This window comes from Dipodomys merriami, unplaced genomic scaffold (assembly GCF_024711535.1).
Source record: "Dipodomys merriami isolate MVZ:Mamm:240054 unplaced genomic scaffold, mDipMer1.0.p SCAF_1, whole genome shotgun sequence".
NCBI classification, from domain to species: Eukaryota; Metazoa; Chordata; class Mammalia; order Rodentia; family Heteromyidae; genus Dipodomys; species Dipodomys merriami.
Window position 1 is genome coordinate 40,679,595 of NW_027202270.1, and position 20,406 is coordinate 40,700,000.

At 47.7% G+C, this 20,406-nt stretch overlaps 1 protein-coding gene across 1 annotated transcript; it reads right to left on the reverse strand.

The window, feature by feature from the left end:
- Positions 1-11: 11 nt before the first annotated feature.
- Positions 12-2,435, reverse strand: Hoxd4 (homeobox D4). The gene is made up of 2 exons (XM_070020500.1): positions 877-2,435; positions 12-352 (listed from the first exon to the last, which is right to left on the reverse strand). The coding sequence occupies exons 1-2, from the start codon at positions 1,301-1,303 to the stop codon at positions 15-17; spliced, it is 765 nt and encodes a 254-aa protein (XP_069876601.1). The 5' UTR covers positions 1,304-2,435; the 3' UTR covers positions 12-14.
- Between the last annotated feature and the right edge of the window lie 17,971 nt (positions 2,436-20,406).

Below are 20,406 nucleotides of genomic sequence, written 5' to 3' on the forward strand. Positions count from 1 at the left end.
CAGGATCCCCACTTCTATAAGGCCGTCAGGTCCGTGTGGTGGTCCTTGGCCATTGGCTGCAAATGCTGGCCCGGGGCAGCTGAGGAGGAGCAGGAAGATGAAGAAGAAGAAGATGATGATGACCTGCCCTTGGTGTTAGGCAGCTTGTGGTCTTTTTTCCACTTCATCCTCCGATTCTGAAACCAGATCTTGATCTGGCGCTCGGATAGACACAGGGTGTGAGCGATTTCAATCCGACGACGCCTTGTCAGATACCTGTTAAAATGAAATTCCTTTTCCAGTTCTAGGACTTGCTGCCGGGTGTAGGCCGTCCGGGAACGCTTGGGCTCCCCGCCGGTGTAGTTGGGGTTCACTAGGAAACAAAACAGACAGTACAACCAGGTCAGCGCCCAGCCACTACTTAGGCCCCTGGCCTCCGCCGCTCACTTCCTGGCGGGCCCCGAGGCCCGCACGGCCCTCCCCGCGCTCTCCAGCTCGCCTGCCTCCCCCCCCTCCGCCCCGCTCCCCTGCGCACACCCTCCCCAGCACCCACTCCCCCAGGCTCCCCGCGTTCCTTTGGCCCTGGCCCACCCGGAGCTGCTGATTCCAGAGCATTTGGGGAACACGCTTCTGCTCCTCTGCCTGCGTTCCCTCCGCTTTGAAAATGGAGTCCTCCCCCCACCCCACCCCCATCCCCACCCCCTTTTGCGCCCACAGCCAAGCAGTCAGCCACATGGTCCCGGCCTGCTCCCTCAGCTATAAAAATTTATGGAGAGAGTAATTGCGGCACCCAAGGAGGCTCCCCACTCCCCACCCACTCGCAGCCCCCCGGGGGGGGGGCTCAGATCCACTAAGGGTGTGGGGGGATAGAGGGAGGTGCCTGGACCCATGTCTTACCCGAATTCACGTGCACCTTCTTCATCCAGGGGTACACCACGGCGGGCTGCTTGAGTGCCGTCCCGGGGGGCGGCTGCTTTGGGCCGCCCGGCTGGCTGCAGGCCCGGGCGCCAGGCAGGGGCGCGGGCGGGGGCGCCGGGCACGGCTCTCCTGGGGCACCGTAGTGACTGCCGGGGCCGCTGGGCTCTTGCCCGTGACCCCGTGCAGGCAGTGCTGAGCCCGGCCCAGGGCCGCCGCCTCCAAAGGGTTGCTCACCAAAGTCGGGCCGCGGGTAGAGCCCCGGGGGCTGGAAGTCAGCGCCCTGTGCGCCGCTGCTGTAGTAGTCGGTGCCCTGCTCGCCTAGGTAGCCGCCCTGCAAATATTCCTCACACGGAGGAAACTTGGGGTCCACATACTTGGAGTTCACCATATACGAACTCATGGCCATTAATTTCAGAAGGTAGAAAATACTAATTTTTCTCGTGTTGTCTTTTTTTCTCCTTCCATAGGGCCCTCCTACTTGCTGTCAACTGAATAAAGTTGGACGGCCATGTGACCAGGCCAGCCAATGGGGAGGGAGCGAGTTTATCACCGGGTTGGTGAGCATCTCATAATTTTCACAAATTTAACTAAATAACATACGTGTAATCAAGTGACTCGCCTTGCCACATTTGAGGGTCCCCGCCAGATGTTAAAGTAGTTCCAACCCCAGCATCCCTACCCCCAGCAGGTAATGTTTTGTTTTTTCTTCCTCTGTCCCTGACTTTGCTAACCTTCCATGCCCTCTCCACTCACCATAGCCTGCAGCAACCCCTCAAAATGGGCACAGTTCAGGGGGAAATGAGTCATTCAAGCGGGGTGCAAAGCAAGGAAGGGTAAGTGGGCAAGGTGCCTCTGCCTTGGGCAGAGTATCTTGGGCGGGCAGCTCACCGGCCCAGGCGGGCGGGAGACGCGACTCTGCCATACAAAGACTGTGTTCTGGCTTTGTCTTCGTCAGGGTCACCCAAAAGATACCAGAATCTGGCGGGCCTGAATTAAGTTAGGCAATGAGTAACCACAATGCTTTCCTATTAGTGCCCAGGGTAGGGTGCTCCTAGCCTAAGTGGGGCCTTGCTGCATGGCAGGGGGACATCGATGTCCAGGCTCTTGAAGAGTGTTGAGCCAGAAAGGTGGTGAAGAGACCCCTCTGAAATGCACCACAAAGGTACTCATGAACTTCTCAGCTTGCTTGCTTTCCCACACAAGGGCTTTTAAAAGCCAACAAGCCCCAGACTGGGTACCTTTACCACTTATTTCTTAGAGAGCGGAGCTGAACCTAGCTGGTCTTTTACCTTACTCCCAGGATCCCCAAACCCAGCCCTTTGGCCCTGCTTTTATGAAACCAGCCAAGGCTTCTTTTTGTAGCACCCAGGGAAACCTCTATTTAAAGGTGAGGAGCTTCTCCAGGGAAAGGCTGCACGGTGTCACCAGGCACAGTCGATCCTCCTGAAGTCCAAGGCAATAAAACAGAAAGAAGTTGCTGACCTGCACCGGCTCCCTCTACTCTCTCCAGTTCTGGTTATTTCGGAGAAACATGAAGTTTTTGCATCGACCATATATTCCCCTAGAATCGAATCTGTGACATGTGGATACCACACAAATTCGGTTCTACAGGGTATATATAGACAACGTTACAACTTCTGGGTTCTATCCAGGACAGACAGCCAGACTGCTGCCAGCCCTGGTCTCTTGCTCCGAGCCTCTGCCAGATCTAAGAAGCCTGGCTTTCAGAGACAGTTCAGGTAGCTTGGTGACAATGCTAAGTAGCGAGTTCACTCATTCATTTGCCAGGGCCAGGGCTGAGCCATTAGGACATTCTTCTTTAAAAAGAAAGAAAAAGAAAGAAAGAAAGAAAGAAAGAAAGAAAGAAAGAAAGAAAGAAAGAAAGAAAGAAAGAAAGAAAGAAAGAAAGAAAGAAAAGAAAAGAAAAGAATCCACCCCAGAGATGGTGGTTCTAGTACCTTCTCTCAGGATTCAACTACCTTCCTTACCTCATTCAGTAGGTTTTTATTTTTATTGTTGTTTGATTGTTTTCTAGGATTTTTTTCCCCACAGAAAGGAGCAGATGCCCTCAGCAGCAGCAGAAAAACAAAAAGAGTCAAAAGAAGAGTATCTGTAGCTCCTTCCTTTTCCCTCTGCCCAGTGGTGTCACAGCTAGTTCTCCCAGAAGTCGCGCATTTACCTTCCTGGACCCTCAGCCCGGCCGGCCGGCTGGCCTCTCCATCCCTCCGCTGCTGCAAACCCGGAGGCAGACACTGCTCTCAGGCACAGAGCCGCCCTGGGCTGAGACCAGCGTGCTAATGGTGAAGGGCAGGGCGAGGGGTCATTCGAAATCATTTACAAACATATCACAAAGTTTCATTATTTTTGCCTTGCCGACAGCAGCACACAAGAGTACAAAAGTTCACGAATTTCACCCGCCCCAGCGCCTCCGCACTGTCCAGGGTTTGCCCCTCAATTCAGGGCATCAAGAACACAGATGCACTTAGGGGCTGGACTGAATTCAGTGGCAGAAAGATGCCCTGGATTGCATAAGGCTTTTAGGTGCCTGGTGGTAGGCTGAAGATATCCATTTTTTAATTGTTTTACTCACCTCCCCCATAATTCAAAAATGACTCTCAAACCTTGGGCCTGGATTGAATCTTGGTGGGGTTAGGGCAAGGTGACTCCTCCTACCCAAACTGGCAAAAATCAGTTGTTACTTCTAGTGTATACTTTGCATGATACCCCACCCCAATTCTTGGGTTCTATGGGTTTAGCTATTTCTCAGAGGTTTCTAGGATGCCAGTTCTAATAATAAATGGCTCTAAGGCTGCTGAATCTGTTTGTCCCAGGAGAGTCTCCACAATTTTCCCTAATGCCAAGTATTTTTACCTACCCACCTTCCTCACGACACAGGGCCTACCTGGGGTTTATCCAGACAAACTGGGGGAGCCTGCTGGTCTGAGCAGAATTGGGGGGGAGTGTAAACATTTTCATATTTGTTAGACGCTGTGACCTGCATTTCACCTTATTGCTCGCCTTGTTCAGACAGGTCAAAGCCAATGAGTTATTGATGAACAAAAGCGTTAAATATTCACCTCCCGCTCAACTGCCCATACTAATGCTTTTGATCTCCCTAGCTTTTTGTGCTGTGTTCAGCTACAAGGCGCCAAATGTGGGTTTGCAAGAGAGCAGCTCTGCAGAGATGAGCACTCAGAGCCAGGGCAACAGAAGAAGGGGGGGCAAAGCAGGGAGATCTGGGGACACCAGATCTGGGCTGAAACCCAGAGCCAGCCTGTTATAGAGAGGAACTACATTCTGTGTGGATCTCAGCATCTCTGGGTGAGCACAGCACCCAGAGGGTCATCTAGGCTACCCTGCCAAACTGGATAAAGAAATCTGGCCCTGAGCCTAGCCCAGCTTTTCTATGAAGAGATGGTGTTATACAAGGGGGAGGGATGCCTGGTTTATTGAGCTCTTGCGTGTGCCATCTTTCATCAAAATAAAATTGACTCACCACCATGTTTTTTATCTCAATAAAACTATCTTCCAGAAGCTAGCACTGTCCTCCTCAAAATTCTACTGTTTTTAGCTGCTTAGGTGGGTCAGATTTAAACTTCTCAGTCAAGAAATTCAAGAGTTTCTGGTTCTACATGATCCAGTCCTGCTGGTGTTCTTTGTGACACCAGCAAGTCTGGTGTGGAAATTATTGAACTGAAGTTACCAAAGAGCAGAGGTGAAGGAGAAGAACCATACCCCCCATGCTCAGCCAGTATCCCAGATCTAGGGCCCATACCACTAGAGCTAGGGAAACGGGAGGGCAGGACAAGGATGCTCAGGGAAAGCTCAGAATCCTCATCCTTTCCTTCAAGGGGGCCAACTCAACACACCCAAGACCATATATTTTGGTTTTCTTTTTAATACATCGATTTTAATTTTTTAAAAATAAACAGGAAGAAGGTTGGGCTAGACTTGGCCAGATGTTGCTGGAGTCAGCTGCGGGAGCAGGATACACTTGCCTTGTTTACTATGTCACTTTGAGCAGGAGGAAATACTGCAACTCCTTAAATAGGTTGGGCTGCTAATTAGCTTCTAGCTCTTAAACCGAAGGGAGCGCTCCAGCAGAGCTGCACCTGTGCGCACTGCGGAGCCTAAGATGGCAGGGAAGGTTGGGGAAGGCCCCTGGAGCCTAGGGCGAGCCTCCTGAAGGGCCTTCTTTCCTTGTGCAGGTGACTGTGAACTAGGCCCCCAAGAAAACCTTTCTAGAAACTCAACCCAGAACTTCCACTTTTTAGAAGCCAGCTCTCCTGGCGGGTCAGGCCTAGGGCAGCAGATCGGTTCCTCCACCCACCCACCCTGCTGCCGCAGCCCTTCGCCCACCACCTCCCGGCATCAGTACCGCTTTTTCACAATTCGGAAGAAACGGGAAGGTACTTACAGCAGCGGTCTCTCATGGCCCGGAACCTGTTGCAATGAAAACGAGGGTCACTTAAATCTTACAGGACAAGAAAACAGAAGTAGAAGACACACAGAAAAATGGCAAGGCCGGGACATCTCGCCAATACCCAGACCTCCCTGCTTCTGGTGCCCGCCCCCGCCCCCCGGAGAACTGCGCAAAGTTCTGCGCTGACTGCTATCTCAAGGGCAGACCCGTGCCTGCCGGAGTTCGATGCTCATCGCCTCCCCAACTCCGTGCACTCCTGGGCAAAGCCTTACTGGTTGTTTGGCTCGACTCTGACTATAACAGGGTGGCCAGTGGGAAAACGGAAAACAGCGGAAAATGGGCCTTCGTGAGTTTCCTTCGTGCACAATCAGCCCGGTGGGTGCATGTCCACTGGGGTGTGGGGTTGCCACCTGGGCTCCTGATCTTTCTGGCTCTGGGAGCAGTTAAGTCTCCTTTTCCAGCTTCAGCTTTGTTTCAAATTCCTCAGCTTTAACCACTGACGACCTCCCTAAACCTGACTTCTCCCCAAAGAAGGTTCAGGCATGGTTGGACTTGCCTTTCCACTCCTTAACCAATTCAAAACAAAGAGCCATTTCCTGAAGAAAATGAGGACTTAAATGATAACCAAGGAGGGGGGGAATCAATGAGTTAAAAGGTAAATGGCAAGGCTTTAGACTGTTATCTAATTCTATGAGTATGACATGAATTTTTCAGCATTGCTGCAAGAGGACCCACACACCCAACTCACAAAGCAGTGGTCCTCTGGGGGTTGGGGGGTTGGTGTCTAGCTTTAAGTTTTCAGTCTTCTCCAGTTTTATTCCAGGATGGTAATTTGCTATGAGAAGTCTCAGAGCAAAGCCATCTCCACACTCTTCGCCCTCTCCCCACCCACATCACCACTGTTTTGTTCCACTCCTGAGGCAGATGCTCCATCCCTGGGAGAAGAGAGGCAGTAAGTCCTTCCTGTGAGGTGCAAGCCACAATTCCTAACTTTCCATGGCCAGAAGGGAAGGGAAGAGACCTGGGATTTCCATTCTGCTTATTTTATTTTAAGCTCAAATGAGAATTCACTTCAATGGGACATCCCCCAAACAGAAAAGTCCGGGCAAAGAAATCTCCTACGTCTGAAGTTGTGATGGAAAAAGTAATAAGTGACTTACTGGTTTTCTTTCCTGGTAGGCAGGGGCGCTGAGAGTAGAATTGTCTCCTTCTGAGCCCGGCGCTGGCTGGAGCCTCTCACTTTCCTATCGCTGCTCCAGGAACCAAGCATCTGCACTTGTATGCTCTTAACCTAATTTATGGTGGGAATTATATTTTGGCTTGTCAACTCTCAAGCCATAAAACAAAGTTTATTGGAATCACGTGCTCGTAAATAGCCACTCAGGTCCCATCTCTCCAGAACCATAAATAACCTTTGGCTTTAAACTTTTATTCACTAAATAAAGGTTCACTGCAACTGTTCCCTCAGATTTAAATAGTTCCAAATATCCAGAATTCAAGTGAGGTCATATTCATATCAATACCCCAGGCTTTTCAAATAGCATCTTTTCAGAGAAGGCTGTTTAAATTGGGAAGATAGTGCTATTTGGGGAAATAGCACTGGTTGGTGGGCATGTCTTATGATTCTTTGGCTGCATTCGCTGTGAGTACCATCAACGCCTTTATTTCGATCATTTTCTAGCTTTAGATGTGGTAAAGAGAAAAGTCAAAGGCCACTCCTTACTTGCTTATCCCAGACGTAGGAAATGGTTTGATATTTTTGTTTAAGTTTCAGTAGAGAAAGGATGATTAGGGAGAGACTGGGTGGGCTTGGGGGTGGGGTGGCAACTGGAATTAACACTTGGCTTCCTCTGTATTGTTGTGGATAGGCTTGGTGAAAGTTGAAGATAGCCACATGCCTGGAGGTTTCTATAATTTGCTTAGATCTGAAAGAGAAGCCTTTGCAAAGTGACCAAACTGCTTAAAACAGCAAGACTTGGGGTTTGGTGAAGTGAGAAAGTAGAGAATAGCCCCATTGGAATCTTTGGCAACCGAGGCTCTAAAGAAGGTTATAAAACCATAAAACATCCCTGGTGTGAAGGGGCCAGGGTGTGAGGAAGCAAATGAGACTCTCAAGGAACCCAAGCCCAGGAAGTCACATATCTCCAGCTCCCACCGTGCCTCAGCCACAGAGATCTGGGCTTAGGGGGCTCTGAGGACCCAAAGCTGAGTGGAATCCCCAAAGGAGCCTCCACTGTGTGGAGAGGAAAAAGGAGGGAGGGTTCAAAGTTCTGCTGATCAAGGACTGGGGCCAAGTCCTGCTCTGTCAGAGAGTATGGCCTCTCTACTTGGGGAGGGCAGGAGAAGGGGGGGGGCAGGAAGATGATCCTAGCTCCCAATGATGGGCAGAGAGAGAGAGAGAGAGAGAGAGAGAGAGAGAGAGAGAGAGAGAGAGAGAGAGAGAGAGAGAGAATTGACACCCTTTCAGCATCCTTCAATGACCAGAGTTGCCACCAGACAGTGAAAGGTGTGATTTTGACTTCTATAAAGAAATAATGGATGTTTTATGTAGCTGTGTAGAACACACACACACACACACACACACACACATACACAACTTTCTTAGTCAAAGGCAATGGCATCAGTTTCTGTCAGAAAGTTCCAACAAGTTCCATAAAAAGATCCCTCTGAACAAAGATCTCTTTGCATCTTACTTTCTACTCATGCCACATGCACTTCCCAAACTATTTTTTTATTTGACTCTCATTTGTCAGAAAACAAGAGCACTCAGCCCAGATAGTAGGACATCCTTTTCTCTTCTTCTTTTTAAATCCCATCTGCTTTTTAGGAGAATTTCTTTTTCACATTGGTGGTATCTGTAATTAAAATATTAGGTAAAGGAAACCCTTCAAAACTACTTTCTGGTTATACTAGCACTGAATGAGCAACTTTAAAATTAATCACTTGTACAAGTTGGAAGGGCTGAGAAAAATTGTTATTTTCAGTGAATAAAAATTAATCAAATGGTATATAACTTTCTAGGAAATTGTCATGAGATTTTCATGGAGATGAAATACAGTGAAAGCAAGCCTAAGGAGGAACAATGCCTAGCACTGAGTTGGGGCTCAGTGAATATACTTTGGATGAAGGTACTAAAGGATGGTGAAGGACACTTGCTTGCAATCTTTCATTGTACCTTACAGAAGAGAGTTAACATTACGAAGCCTACTCTATATTTAAACAGTAACAGGAAAGCTGCTATAAAGTAAGGAAAAGGAGAAAGGAAGGAATACATTGAGGTAGATACCTTTATTTGCATAGTGGTTAAGGAGCAAGTCCACCTTTTGACAATGGTCTCTTGTCTCCCACATTACAAATGTCCTGGTATTATAGGGATGAAAGAGAATGTAATGATGGGGAAGAGAAGCTGAGCATCATTGGGAAAAGCAGAGATTGCATGTGCTGTGTTGGGGATTCTCCAGGGCTGGCTTTTGTATTTTACCCTCCCCTCTCTCATTGCCTGAGGTTGACCTAGGGCCTTAGAAATGCAGGCAAGTACTCTTATCACTGAGCTACACCCCTCAGATCACCCTCATCCAAGGTGGTAGTAATGGAAGAGGAGAAGAAGAAAACAGGTTGAGAACAGGTTGGGAAAAATAAAACTGCAAGGAATTAATTTCTGGGTAAAAGGACTCTGGGTACTGTCCCTCCTTTATTTGGCTACAAAGAAGCACCTCTGAGAATTTCTGTCTAAGGAGCTTCTATGAGATAGTGCTTTTGTTTTTGTGTTTTGTTTTTTTGGTGCTGATCCTGGGGTTTGAACTCAGGGCCTGGGCACTGTCTCTGAGCTCCTTTGCTCAAGGTTAATGCTCTACCACTTGAGCTATTGCTCCCCATCCAGCTTTTTTGGTGGCTAATTGAACTGTGATCCTTAGCTCTCAGCCTACTGAGTAGCTAGAATTACAGGTGAGAGCTACCAGTGCCCAGCTCAAAATAAGGCTGCTTATAGAAATTCTTTAACCCAGAATCCAGCGCAGCTCTTAAGAAGGATAGAGGGGTCCCAATCTTCTTCCTACTCTAAAAGCCACTTCTATTGCTCCCACACTCACCTTTCCCCCAAAAAAACTCATTCAGATCTTTGCTCTTAAGAGGCCTCTTGCTTCTTAAGAGGTGGTACTGAGTTATCCTCTAAAACTAAATGTTGGTACAACCAGAAGGAATAGATAGGGATGGGCTTTACATAAACTCACTGACAAAATGCAAATGAAGCAAGGAGATAGCCCAAGCCTAGTGGTTAAAGACACAGCTGGAGTTAGGGCCAGAGAGGGGCTGGGCAGGCAGTCCCAATCAAGAAAGGCCAATCAAGAGAAAAATATGATTCTATAGTCCTGGCACTATGCTATTAATCCAAAACACTCTTCCCTCTCTCCTACACAATGGAGTAATGAATAGGGTCTTCTGGGAGGGAAAAAATATCTAAGAGGCAAAGGCCAAATGTCGAAATGGGAACTCCTCCTCCAAAAGAACAGCCTTGAGGCAGGATGTCCTACTCAAGGACAAAGGCTAGAAGATTCCAGTGATCTCAAAAAGGGCAGGAGTTAAAGCAGTTATTTAAGTGCTAGGAGAACTGGAGCTATATCCTGGAGTGATTGGGGACTTGTGGTGCCATAACCAAGTCTGTGGGCACACTCTTCACATGGTTTACCAACTATGTGAAGAATTGCCTATATGTGTTTTCAGAGAAAATCTAATATACATGGACTCTTAGCTTAGTCAAAAGAAGCAGCTTGACTTCTGTAGGGGCCCTCATGGAAATGAAGTCATAGAAGCTGGGCTGAAGAGACAGGAGCTGGTGGCAGGGAGTATGTACACATGTGGGTTGTAGCCTGAAATAGTATTTGCATAATTTATTAAACATAAGAGTTTTAAGGACTGAGGTGTGGCTCAAATGGTAAAGTGCCTGCCCGAGTCTCTGAATCTAAACATCCTAGAACTGAAGGGGAAAAAAGAATTTTTAAAAAAGCATACTGTTATACTCAAGAAGCTAAGAAGAGAATGGGTATGAAGCCAATTTGGTCTCACTTAAAAAAATAAGTGAGAGGGGCTGGGAAGGTGGCTCAGTGGTAGAGCGCTTGCCTTGTATGCATGAGGCTCTGGGTTCAATTCCTCAGCACCATATAAGCAGAAAAAGCCGGAAGTGGTGCTGTGGCTCAAGTGGTAGAATGCTAGCTTTATGCTAAAGAGCTGAGGGACAGTGCCCAGGCCGAGTTCAGGGCCTGACAAAAATGAGAAAAAAAGAATTGCAATGTTAAGGAATAAGGCTTCTACAAGACACACTTGGCCATGACTCTAGACAAAAATTGAGGGTCTCTAGAGCTGAGCCATAGTTCTAAGGATGAAAGCAGAACAAAAGCAGATTAAAGATCTGGGTGTGATGAATGAGGCCAGGACTCCCTAGCTTCCCTTTTGCTTTCCCATCCCATTGCACATTTCAAGAGACTGAAGATGGTTCTTGCTCTAGAGCTGTAAGAGCCTAAGAAGAACAACCAGCTGAGTGGGAGGACAGTATGATGAAGAAAGTGACCACAGGAGCTGGACAGTGGGGCATGGTCTCAGGAAAGGCCTGGAGTGGCCTGGAGTTCTCTCCAAGAGTTGGAGAGGTGATGTGTGTGGCCTCTCACCAGAGCAATGGGCGTTTGCCTCCTGGCTGGAGCCCTGACAGCAAAGAGGCCAAGGCTTATGAGGCCTACTGCATCTAGAAGATAGTTCCCAGAACTATATTCTCCTGGGTCATCTACTTCTAGTGTGACCAGCCTCTTTTATCCCCTGTAGAATTGAAGGATTTAGTGATTGGACAGGTATCTTGTGCTTTAAAAGTCTAGGCCTTATTGCTGAGCAAAAATGAATTAATAATAAGGAAGATAAACTGGATTTTTATGTGCTAAAGTACCATTTTAGGTACTTAACTGGGAAGTTAATGTATAAAAGTTGGTAGAATAGTGTCTGATAGGATAGATTATGAAAGTAAGACATCCTTATAACAACTCTTGATGATACCCTTACTTTCCCTACTTGTCAAGGGAGGAAACAGGCTTTTATCCTCCTTTCTGATAAATGGTAGGGGATGGATTTGAATCCAAAGCTGTCTGAACACAGAGCCTACTCTCTAAGAGCGCTAGGCCCCCCAAAAAGGGATAAATGGACCCTTCCCTAAAATGGGAGCAACTACTCACCTATATGATCATAAACCTAAATATGTATGTGTGTGTTGTGTGTATGTGTGTGTGTGTTTGTGTGTGTAGTCTCCAAGGTCTGAGAGATGCCGAATTGTAACTGCCAAGAATGAATTTGGCTTCAAGAAAACAAAGAACCAAGCAGAAAAGACCTTTGTCCAGTAGTATTCAAACTTAAGTATGCATCCTAACCTCAGAGAGTATGTTCAAATGCAGCTCCCTGTGTACCACACCTAGATATTCAGTAGTTTAATGGAAATAAAAAAACCTCTTATCAACAAAAGGTTTAGGTTCAGGCCTTCACTGAGAATCATCACCCAAGGGTAGTAAAAGGTGCTCTGGAAAGTCTGCATTGCTAAGAGACAGTAGAGGATCAGTAGAGTTGAGTCAGTGCTAGATGTTGACATTATGTGTCACCTCTGGTGCAAAAAGTATGTGTTAACCAGGGCCCAGTGGCTCATAGATGTAGTCCTAGCTACTCAGAGGTCTGAGATCTGAGGATCAGAGTTCAAAGCCAGCCTGGAGCCTGGGCAGGAAAGTCTGTGAGACTTTTATCTCCATTTAGCCAGGAAAAAAGGAAGTCAGGTGGAGTTGTGGCTCAAGTGGTAGAGCAGAAAAGCTTAGGGACAATGTCCAGGCCCCGAATGCAATCCCCAAGAGACACACATACACACACACACACACACACACACACACACACACACACACACACACACACACACACACAGTGTATGGGGGTGGACAAATATCAGGCTTGTGTTGAGGTTGAGAAGAGTATGTTAGGCATGCGCATCTGTGTGGCTCTCCAGCAGAAGAGTTGAATTTGCCTGGGTTTGTTGGAAAGCAGTTCCAGATCCAGGGCCTACGCCTTATCCTAAGGAAGGAGGGGCATGGCACCTTATGCTTTCGCAGGCTGCCTATTCTGAGTACTAGGAATCCAGAGACAAATGGCAGGAACAGTGGCCCTGGAAATGGTTGTTTCTGTAGGTTGGAAGCAGCTTACCCCATTACAAGAACCCTGGTTGCCTGCTCTTCGGAGCAGAGTGCGGAAATCGCGCCCCCTCTGGGAAGGAGGAGGAAATGAGGTAGCCCTCCAGCGCGATGCGGCCTTGTGGCTCTCGGGAACCCCGCAGCTGCCTCCCCTGGACGCCGGGAGAGGTGGCCCTTGAGGGTGGGTGCAGTACCCCAACCTTCCTGGAGGCTGGACGTGCACCGCGTGAGGAGGAGAGCAAGGGGGAGGGGTGGCTCCCGGTGTCCATTCCTTCCCCGCCCGCTCCCGCCCGGGGCATCTGCCGCCTCGCCGCAGCCGGCGAGACGCTTGTCCTACAGCGCCTCCTCCTGGACTAGGTGCCAGACAGCGGAATGAAGAGGCTGCCAGCCCCGGAAACCCGAGTGCAGGGGGCTTGCCCCAGCAGGAGATCTCCCCCCAACCCCACCCCACCCCCGCACCAAAGGCTGGTCCTATCATGTCCCCTGGGGCGGCTGGAAGAAGACCATGAGTCCCCCCCCCCACACACACACCGCATTCCGTCTCTTCCCTGTACAGACAACAAGCTCGTGGCCCAGAAGCCCGCATCCCTCATTAATTAGGCCAGCCCAGGCGGAAAATCCCTCCAGTTTGTTGGTTTATTTCTTTATTTACTTGACTGCTCTCTGCTGAGCCTCTGGCCCCCCAGAGCCCTAGAACGTGCTGCGCTGGCGTAACAAGATCCGGGAATGCTCTGCCTGGGGAATTGGCCTGAAGTTTGGCGGTTTGAACAAGCGCCAGGAGGAAAGGCCTTTTCCCAGAGCAGAAAATCTACTCTGTGTGTGTGTGTGTGTGTGTGTGTGTGTGTGTGTGTGTGTGTGTGTGTGTGTGTGTGTGTGTGTGTGTGTGTGTGTGTGTGTGTGTGTGTGTGTGTGTGTGTGTGTGTGTACCTGAAGATTCTGTTTTGGTTTCTATTTGCAACCTGTTTCTAACACACGTTTAAAATGAGGTGGAATGGAAAGTCTAGATAGAAACTAATGCACTCAAGGGCAGAGCTAGTTGGCTATATTTAGATGGAAGGCTGGAATAAAAGAAAGATGAGCAGCAAATCCTGAGGGAGGGGTAATGGAGAGATCTCTGGTTATGTCTTCCTGTCCTGAGTCCACTCACCCCATCCCCCCATCCGTGCCATGTGGGTTGTATCTCTAGCTGGATTATCAGCACTGCACATGCGCTGGGCGCCTGGCGAGTGTAGGTGGCCGGCCTTGGGGGGGGGGGACCACTGAGCTATGTCTGCAGTGGGCAGTAGGCACACTCCTAATGCGATTGGCTGCAAAACAAGAAATGTACTTTTCTTTTTCGGGAAACCCTTTATAAAAAGCTGCCGCCGATCTTTCTGGTTTCCAAATTCAATTCCACCTAACCAACAAAATCTCCATATTGCCAATGAACGCCACCAGTGTTGTCAGTTGGCTCAGTCATTTAATATCTAGGACACTTCGTGTTCCCTTAAAGCTGGGGGAAACGGCCCCCACGTTCAGAGAGCACAACTTCTTAATTCTCCAGAACTATCCTGCTTAAGGAATCTATTCCAAAAACACGGAGTATCAATTTACATAATTTCCGGAAAGGTGGGCCTAAATTGGATTTAAATAGGAATTCTTGATAGCTTCTCTCCAGCTTCCGGTGCCCCCACATACTCTGCCTGGCCGCCGCACTGCGGCAAGGCCGTAAATACCTCTAACAGCTGCCTGCCAGCCCAGGGTGAAATACTGTCTTTGTTCGATTTCCCCTGCCTCTCAGACTAAGAGAACAGAACTCTGGCGAAATATATTTATTTGTAGGAACACATGATGGGAAAACCGCTTGTTTTTCAGCCTTTGGGTCCTGGCGACCTTGTGATAGCAAGCTATGCTCTTTCCTGGTCTTCCTGGAGCTCACTAACCCATCTTATATCCTGACCTAAAGACCCTCACCAAGGCTCACATGTTCTATTTGCTTCCTAATCTATAAATGGTGGAGGATCCGGCTGGCCACCGGCGCTGGGAAGCAAGCTTCCAGGCCCATGAGCTCTTAAGAGCACCGAGTATTTTTTTTTTTAATTTCGTTTCATTTTTGTTGGGGGTAGTGGATTAACAGAGACAATGGGGACAAGTCTGGCAGGGAGGCAACTACCTTAACTAATTTCCTTATAGACTAAATCGTCTGTGTTCAAATGTGATTTGCGGCTTATTTATTCTTTTAGATGCAATCAAACATTTCTTTCCAATAACCTGCTAATGCTACCATGGGAATTGTAAGGAGCACCTCAGTCCTCTCTGTCTGCCATGACATCACCGTCTGCTGTGTTCTGTGTAATAGGACCTGTAGCCCGCCTAGGTCCTGGTCACTAAACCCAGAAAAAAAATATTGAAACTCTGAACCTAAGCTACAGCTTAACTTACACAAATCCACCTCCTGCCCCACCCAGCCCAGTAAACCCAGAGGATCCTCTAGACTTGGAGCTGCCTTTGCCACTGCCTACCTAAAAACCAGTCAACTGGTCTGCTTTTCAACTGAGAATGGGTCTTAACATCACCATACTGCAGTAGAGAAAAAAGCCATACAATAGAGACATTCCAAATTAAAGATAGCACACATGTTTATTTGTAAATGATCAAAGTGAGTAGCCCAGGACAATTCTGCAGACATCAACTGGTCACCAATCATGGCCTCCATTTTGAAAGCACGATGATTCCATCCTTAATAACTAATAAAAATACTTTTCTACCAATATGTCATTCATTGTTCAGAAATGTTTTCGCAGCCAACAGTGATAACACTGAAATAATACGCAGGAGAATAAATTAGGATGTTCTGTTAGGTGATTTGGAGAAGATGCTTTGCTATGCGCAGGTCAGCCCTATGCGCAATGCGGCAGATTGGTTGAAAGGTTTTAGCATTTCACAACATGTTCATGAAAGAATAGGCAATAGGAGCTGCAGACAGCATCCTCAAAAGTGCTGTTCCAAATGGGGAGGGGAGGGAGAACCACAGTATTTTGTTCTACAAAGCTTTTAAATTTTTTTCCCAGTGTGTTTGGTTCAGTAGTTTTGAAGTACAGGGGAAACGTATTGCTGTGCAATATTTACTAGTAAGAATCCCAATACATTTAGAAAGCACAAAGACCTACTCTTCCTACTCACAAATGAGAAACACACGCGATGTTTGAACTTAGAAATGCTTCACATTTCTGAAATATCTATTGGGTTTCTCCAAAGACCTGCAGCAGATTTTCTGACACTATGACTTCTCCAACCATGCATCTATTTTGTGACATAAAATAGTCCAAATTTACCTTACAGATAATCAAACGCAGGACAACCTATCTTTGAGTTTTACATTATTTTTTCTAGGGGCTAGAGAAACATTTTTAAATACTTAAAATTTAAATCTCATAAATAAGGCCCAACAAGCCACAACCCCTAGAAATGGGCCAGCATGTAGACTCAGCAAAGCCTAGATTCAAAACTCAAGCTCTTCCTGGGTCCACAGAATCTCCCCCACCCCCACACAGTCCCTAACCCCCCAGGAAACACCTGTTCGCCTCTCTGATAATTCTGAACAGAGAAGAACCACAAAAACCATGCTGGTCTGTAACATAAGGCGCCTGTATTGACCCCCACTCCCACTCCCAGCAAAGCTGAGATGTCGGGAACCTTTTACACGCCCTTCTCAGGGAGGGATTGAGGGGCCATCTATTTTGGCAATGGGATCCGTCTACTGCCACCCACAACTCGGAACCTCTGGGGGATCCAAAGCCTCCCCCCTTTGACTTCCTCACCCCACAGGACCTCAATCTCTGCCCCAGGGGACGTTCTGGGGACGGGGTGCTTCAGGAGCAGGGTCGTGGACACCAACACCCCTCCCCCAGGTTCCTGGGATTTTAGGGACTGTACTAGGCTCACCCACTGTCCGGGGCGGTGCACGCCTCCAGCTCGGCGCTGGCTGCGCTCAAGATTCAGAGTTCGGGAAAGGGTTGGCTTACCGGGGAAGCTGCCACGCCGGAGGCGGCGGTCGGCCGGGGAGGCTGCAGTAATCCATTAGGCGCTGCCGAGTAGCGCGCATCCCGGGCGGCCAGCACCGGCTCGTGTCGGAGAGGGAACTGGGTCGAAACCGCGCGGCGGCGGCCACCGCAGCAGGCCGGCAGCTCCGGGCGGGCGGTGTCAGCGCCGGCGGGGGGCTCGGCGCCTCGGACTCCTTCCGGGCTCCCCCGCCGGGCTCCCCGCCGGCTCCGGAGGCGGCCCCAGCGAGCAGTGGCGGGGTTGGGCTGGACGCCGGGCGGGAGCCGAGGCCGCTGCGGACCCCGCGATCCCGCAGCCGGCGACTGGAGCCCACCTCTGCAGAGACAAAGGTTAGAAAAAGAGGGGGTGAGGCTCTGGGAAAGCAGAATGCGGGGGGAAATTCGCCTGGGAAATCAGGAAAAAGGCCGTGAAGGCGAGCGGCGCCTGCACATGACCAGCCGCAGCCAATGACGACCGCAAATAGGTCATAAAAAGGTCTATTACCAAGTTGTAAATTTTCTTCAAACAAAAAGGAATTTACTGCAATTCCTTGCGGATTTTGCACATACAGCTCACAAGCGCCATGTTTTCCCCCTCTCTCTCTACCTCTTTCTCTTTCTTTCTCCTTCTCTCTCTCCCTCTCTCTCCTCCCTTTCTCTCTTTTTCCTCTCCCTCCCTCTCTCCCCTTCTGTGTCCCGTCTCCTTTCTCCTCTTGGTCTTTTCTCCCTCCCTCCCTCCCTCTCTTCCTTACTCCCCCTTCTTTCCTCTGTCCTTCTCCTCTCTCTGTTTTGCTTCCCTGCCAGATTTTTTTCTTCTTTCTTTCTCTTTCCTTCCTTCCTTCTTTTTTCTTTCTTTCCTTCCTTCCTTCTTCCTTTCTTCCTTTCTTTTTCTTTCTCTTTCTTTTCTTCCTTCCTTTCTGTCTCTCTCTCACACACACACATTTTCTAGGAATTCTTCATAGAAGAAGAATCTGCTCAAAACCTCTGTGTAGTTGCTGTGTGGGAGGAAGTGTCACCTCCCACCTAATGTCTCCCTTTACATTGGACACACACACACACACACACACACACACAGAGGCAGGCAGAGGAACTCCCAAGAGCTTTTGGGCTTTTACTCTCTAACCTTGGGCAAGCCAACCCTGATCTTGCCCAGAAAACCTGGGCTCTGTAGACCAAGAACTGTCACAAGCTCTCCCCTCCCACTCTGCTGCATTCTATATTAGGGTCCCTCCCATTTCCTGGAGGGTCCTAAGGCTGGAGAGTCACCAAACACCTGGAAAGGCCTGAAATGGCTTTAGTATCTTGTCAACCTCTGCAGAACCCTATTTTTGAGGGACTACTGTTTGGTCTTTATCCCCACAGAAGCTTCCTCCTGGACAGTTTGGAGTTAGGTAGGAAGCAATCTTTCGGCCTCCCCTCGGGAATTCCTACCATTAGGTCCCATCTAAGAGTAATTTTTGTAATGGAATTTAATTCTATTCTTCTTATGAAACCCCTCCCTTACCCCAAGTAACTGTCCATTGAATAGCTTGCTCAATGAAATTCTGGAGAGAGACTTCCCCATAATCAGCCTAGAAATAAAATATTCTCCTTGAAAGCAAGCACCACACCTCTTTCGTCTTTTCCATATGAACTGTTCTAGTGAATCCACCTGAAAGTAAATGTCTTTGTCTAGCCCCTCACATTTCCCTCATGGACCTGCCATCCAGGCACAGTACCTGCCTGAATGGGTAACCACCACCACCCTTCCCAGGTCTTCCAAACCTATCTAGCGATAGGTTTATGTTCATACTGCCTATCTGTGTGTAAGTCCTCTGCTATCAACATCTTCACCTCCTGTAAGTACCCAATTGAACTTAGGCTTAAGCAGAAAAGAGTACATTGTCCTCTGGGACAGGCCATTTGTGTCCCATGAGAAAGTTCCGATAGCCTTGGATAATTTTAATAAAGATTTCTGTGGTCATATGTCACCAAAGGTCTGTCTAGAAAAAACCAGTGGGCCCTAATTTTATTGGAGAACCAAGATCCATTAAAATGTTCTCTCTCTTCCCTGACTACCCCTAGGTGTCCAAGAATTCAGCAAACACTGGGAAAGCACAGGACAACAGCTTGGATGTAAAACTTAATGCACTGAAGAATAAAACTATTTTTATTATACAAGTAAATGGAAGACATTGCTAGGCCCTCCCAAGCCCAGAATATTTTATATTGTTTTATATCTATGGAACTAAGTAAAAGGCATTGTGTAATTCTAAAATTTTCTGAGAAATAATCAATACCCAATTTGCCTCTTTATATTCATCCATTCTACCATAATAAAAGTGGAGTTTATGATCCCTCCTTTTCAGCTTGGGGTTGAGGGCTAAGAAAAGACTGAACAGAAAAGGCAGCCATATTTGCAGGTTTTTCTCCTTTGCAGAGGTAAAGCAATGTATACATCTTTGTGGACCTTACAAAATGGTAACCATAAACATAACTTCTGTATAAATGATTGGGTGATTGCTGGTCCTTGCAAACAGAGCTCCAAATCATGGCATTTTCCCTAATGTTAATATTCAACGGTTCTATTTTTTTCATTCAACAGTTTACAGACTTATTTGTCTCAGTTCACACAAAAATAACACCACTTGGGATTCCAAAGGGTTCTCAGAAAAATGTATGCAAATTTACGCAACAAAAAAGCTTGTTGCCGCAATCCTTGAATGTTTATGATCTGAGCCAATTAGAAAGACAAGTAAGTGCTCGTTGTCACCGATGGTCTGTCTTCCTGAGACACCATGTTGGGGGGTGGGGATATGTAGCCATTATGAGAGAAGGTGAATATGATGTGGTCTTAATCTGTAACTCTCATATATGAAAGGAAACATATACCCACATTTATAACCAACACTATGCATGTGTGTAACATGTGCACCACAAGTTCATATTCTCAAGCAACACTATTGTGAGCCATTTTCTGTATATAAGCTATGATTTTTACCATGTTTTAGGGAGATGATGGAGCCTGAATGTACATTACCACAACAATGTAAAATGCCAATGAAATGACATTTTTACCTTCCTTTCTTTCCTTGATTTCCACCTCCACCCATGCAAGTAAGTCCCTTGCTGAGCAGAATCCTACGGAAGTCGGTAGCCCTGAAAGTGGAATCTAGGAAGCCAGAATTTTAGTGGGAGACAGCAAATTGTACAGAAGGTTCCCTTAAATCAAAGGCAGCTGGAGTTTAGCCAGCACCCGTCTTTGGGCAGTTTATGCCTAAGGCTGTTTCCAAACCCTGCTTTCAGTCCTAGGCATCCATACTATGTACCAGCCAACAGTAGTCTCAGGCAGCGCACAGAGCAGAATGTTCCTAAATCCAGCATGCACATTTGCAGCTGTCTCTTCTGGTGCAAATGTTTAAGCCTAAGCCACCCTTGACTTAAAAATGGTCTTTCCTGGCTTAGGTTAGCGAATGTCACAGCTACAGCCTCTTCCTGGGTGGAAAACTAGGTGGTCCTTTGCTTCTGATCGAGCCAGTTCTACCACTTCTCTCGTCCAAGTGTTAGCAGGCAAACAACTTACTGAGGGGGTGAGACTCCCCCAAAATGAACAAATCCTTTTTTCTTACTCATGTGATTATTTTGGAAATAAACATGTTTATAAGCAGAGCCTTTCACTGTTTAGTGTTTTTGCCTTTCAGGGAAAATGTTACTTGAATTTCTTCTTTCTCCTCTTCCCTCTCCCTCCTCCATGTAAAATGGCAGCTGCAAGAGCAGCCTCCATTGGGAAATAGATATCTTGATAATAATAGATGCCAAAGCCCGGTATCAACTGCGACTCCATGGAATTACACTGTGCTGTAATCTGGACTGTGGGTCTTTCCCT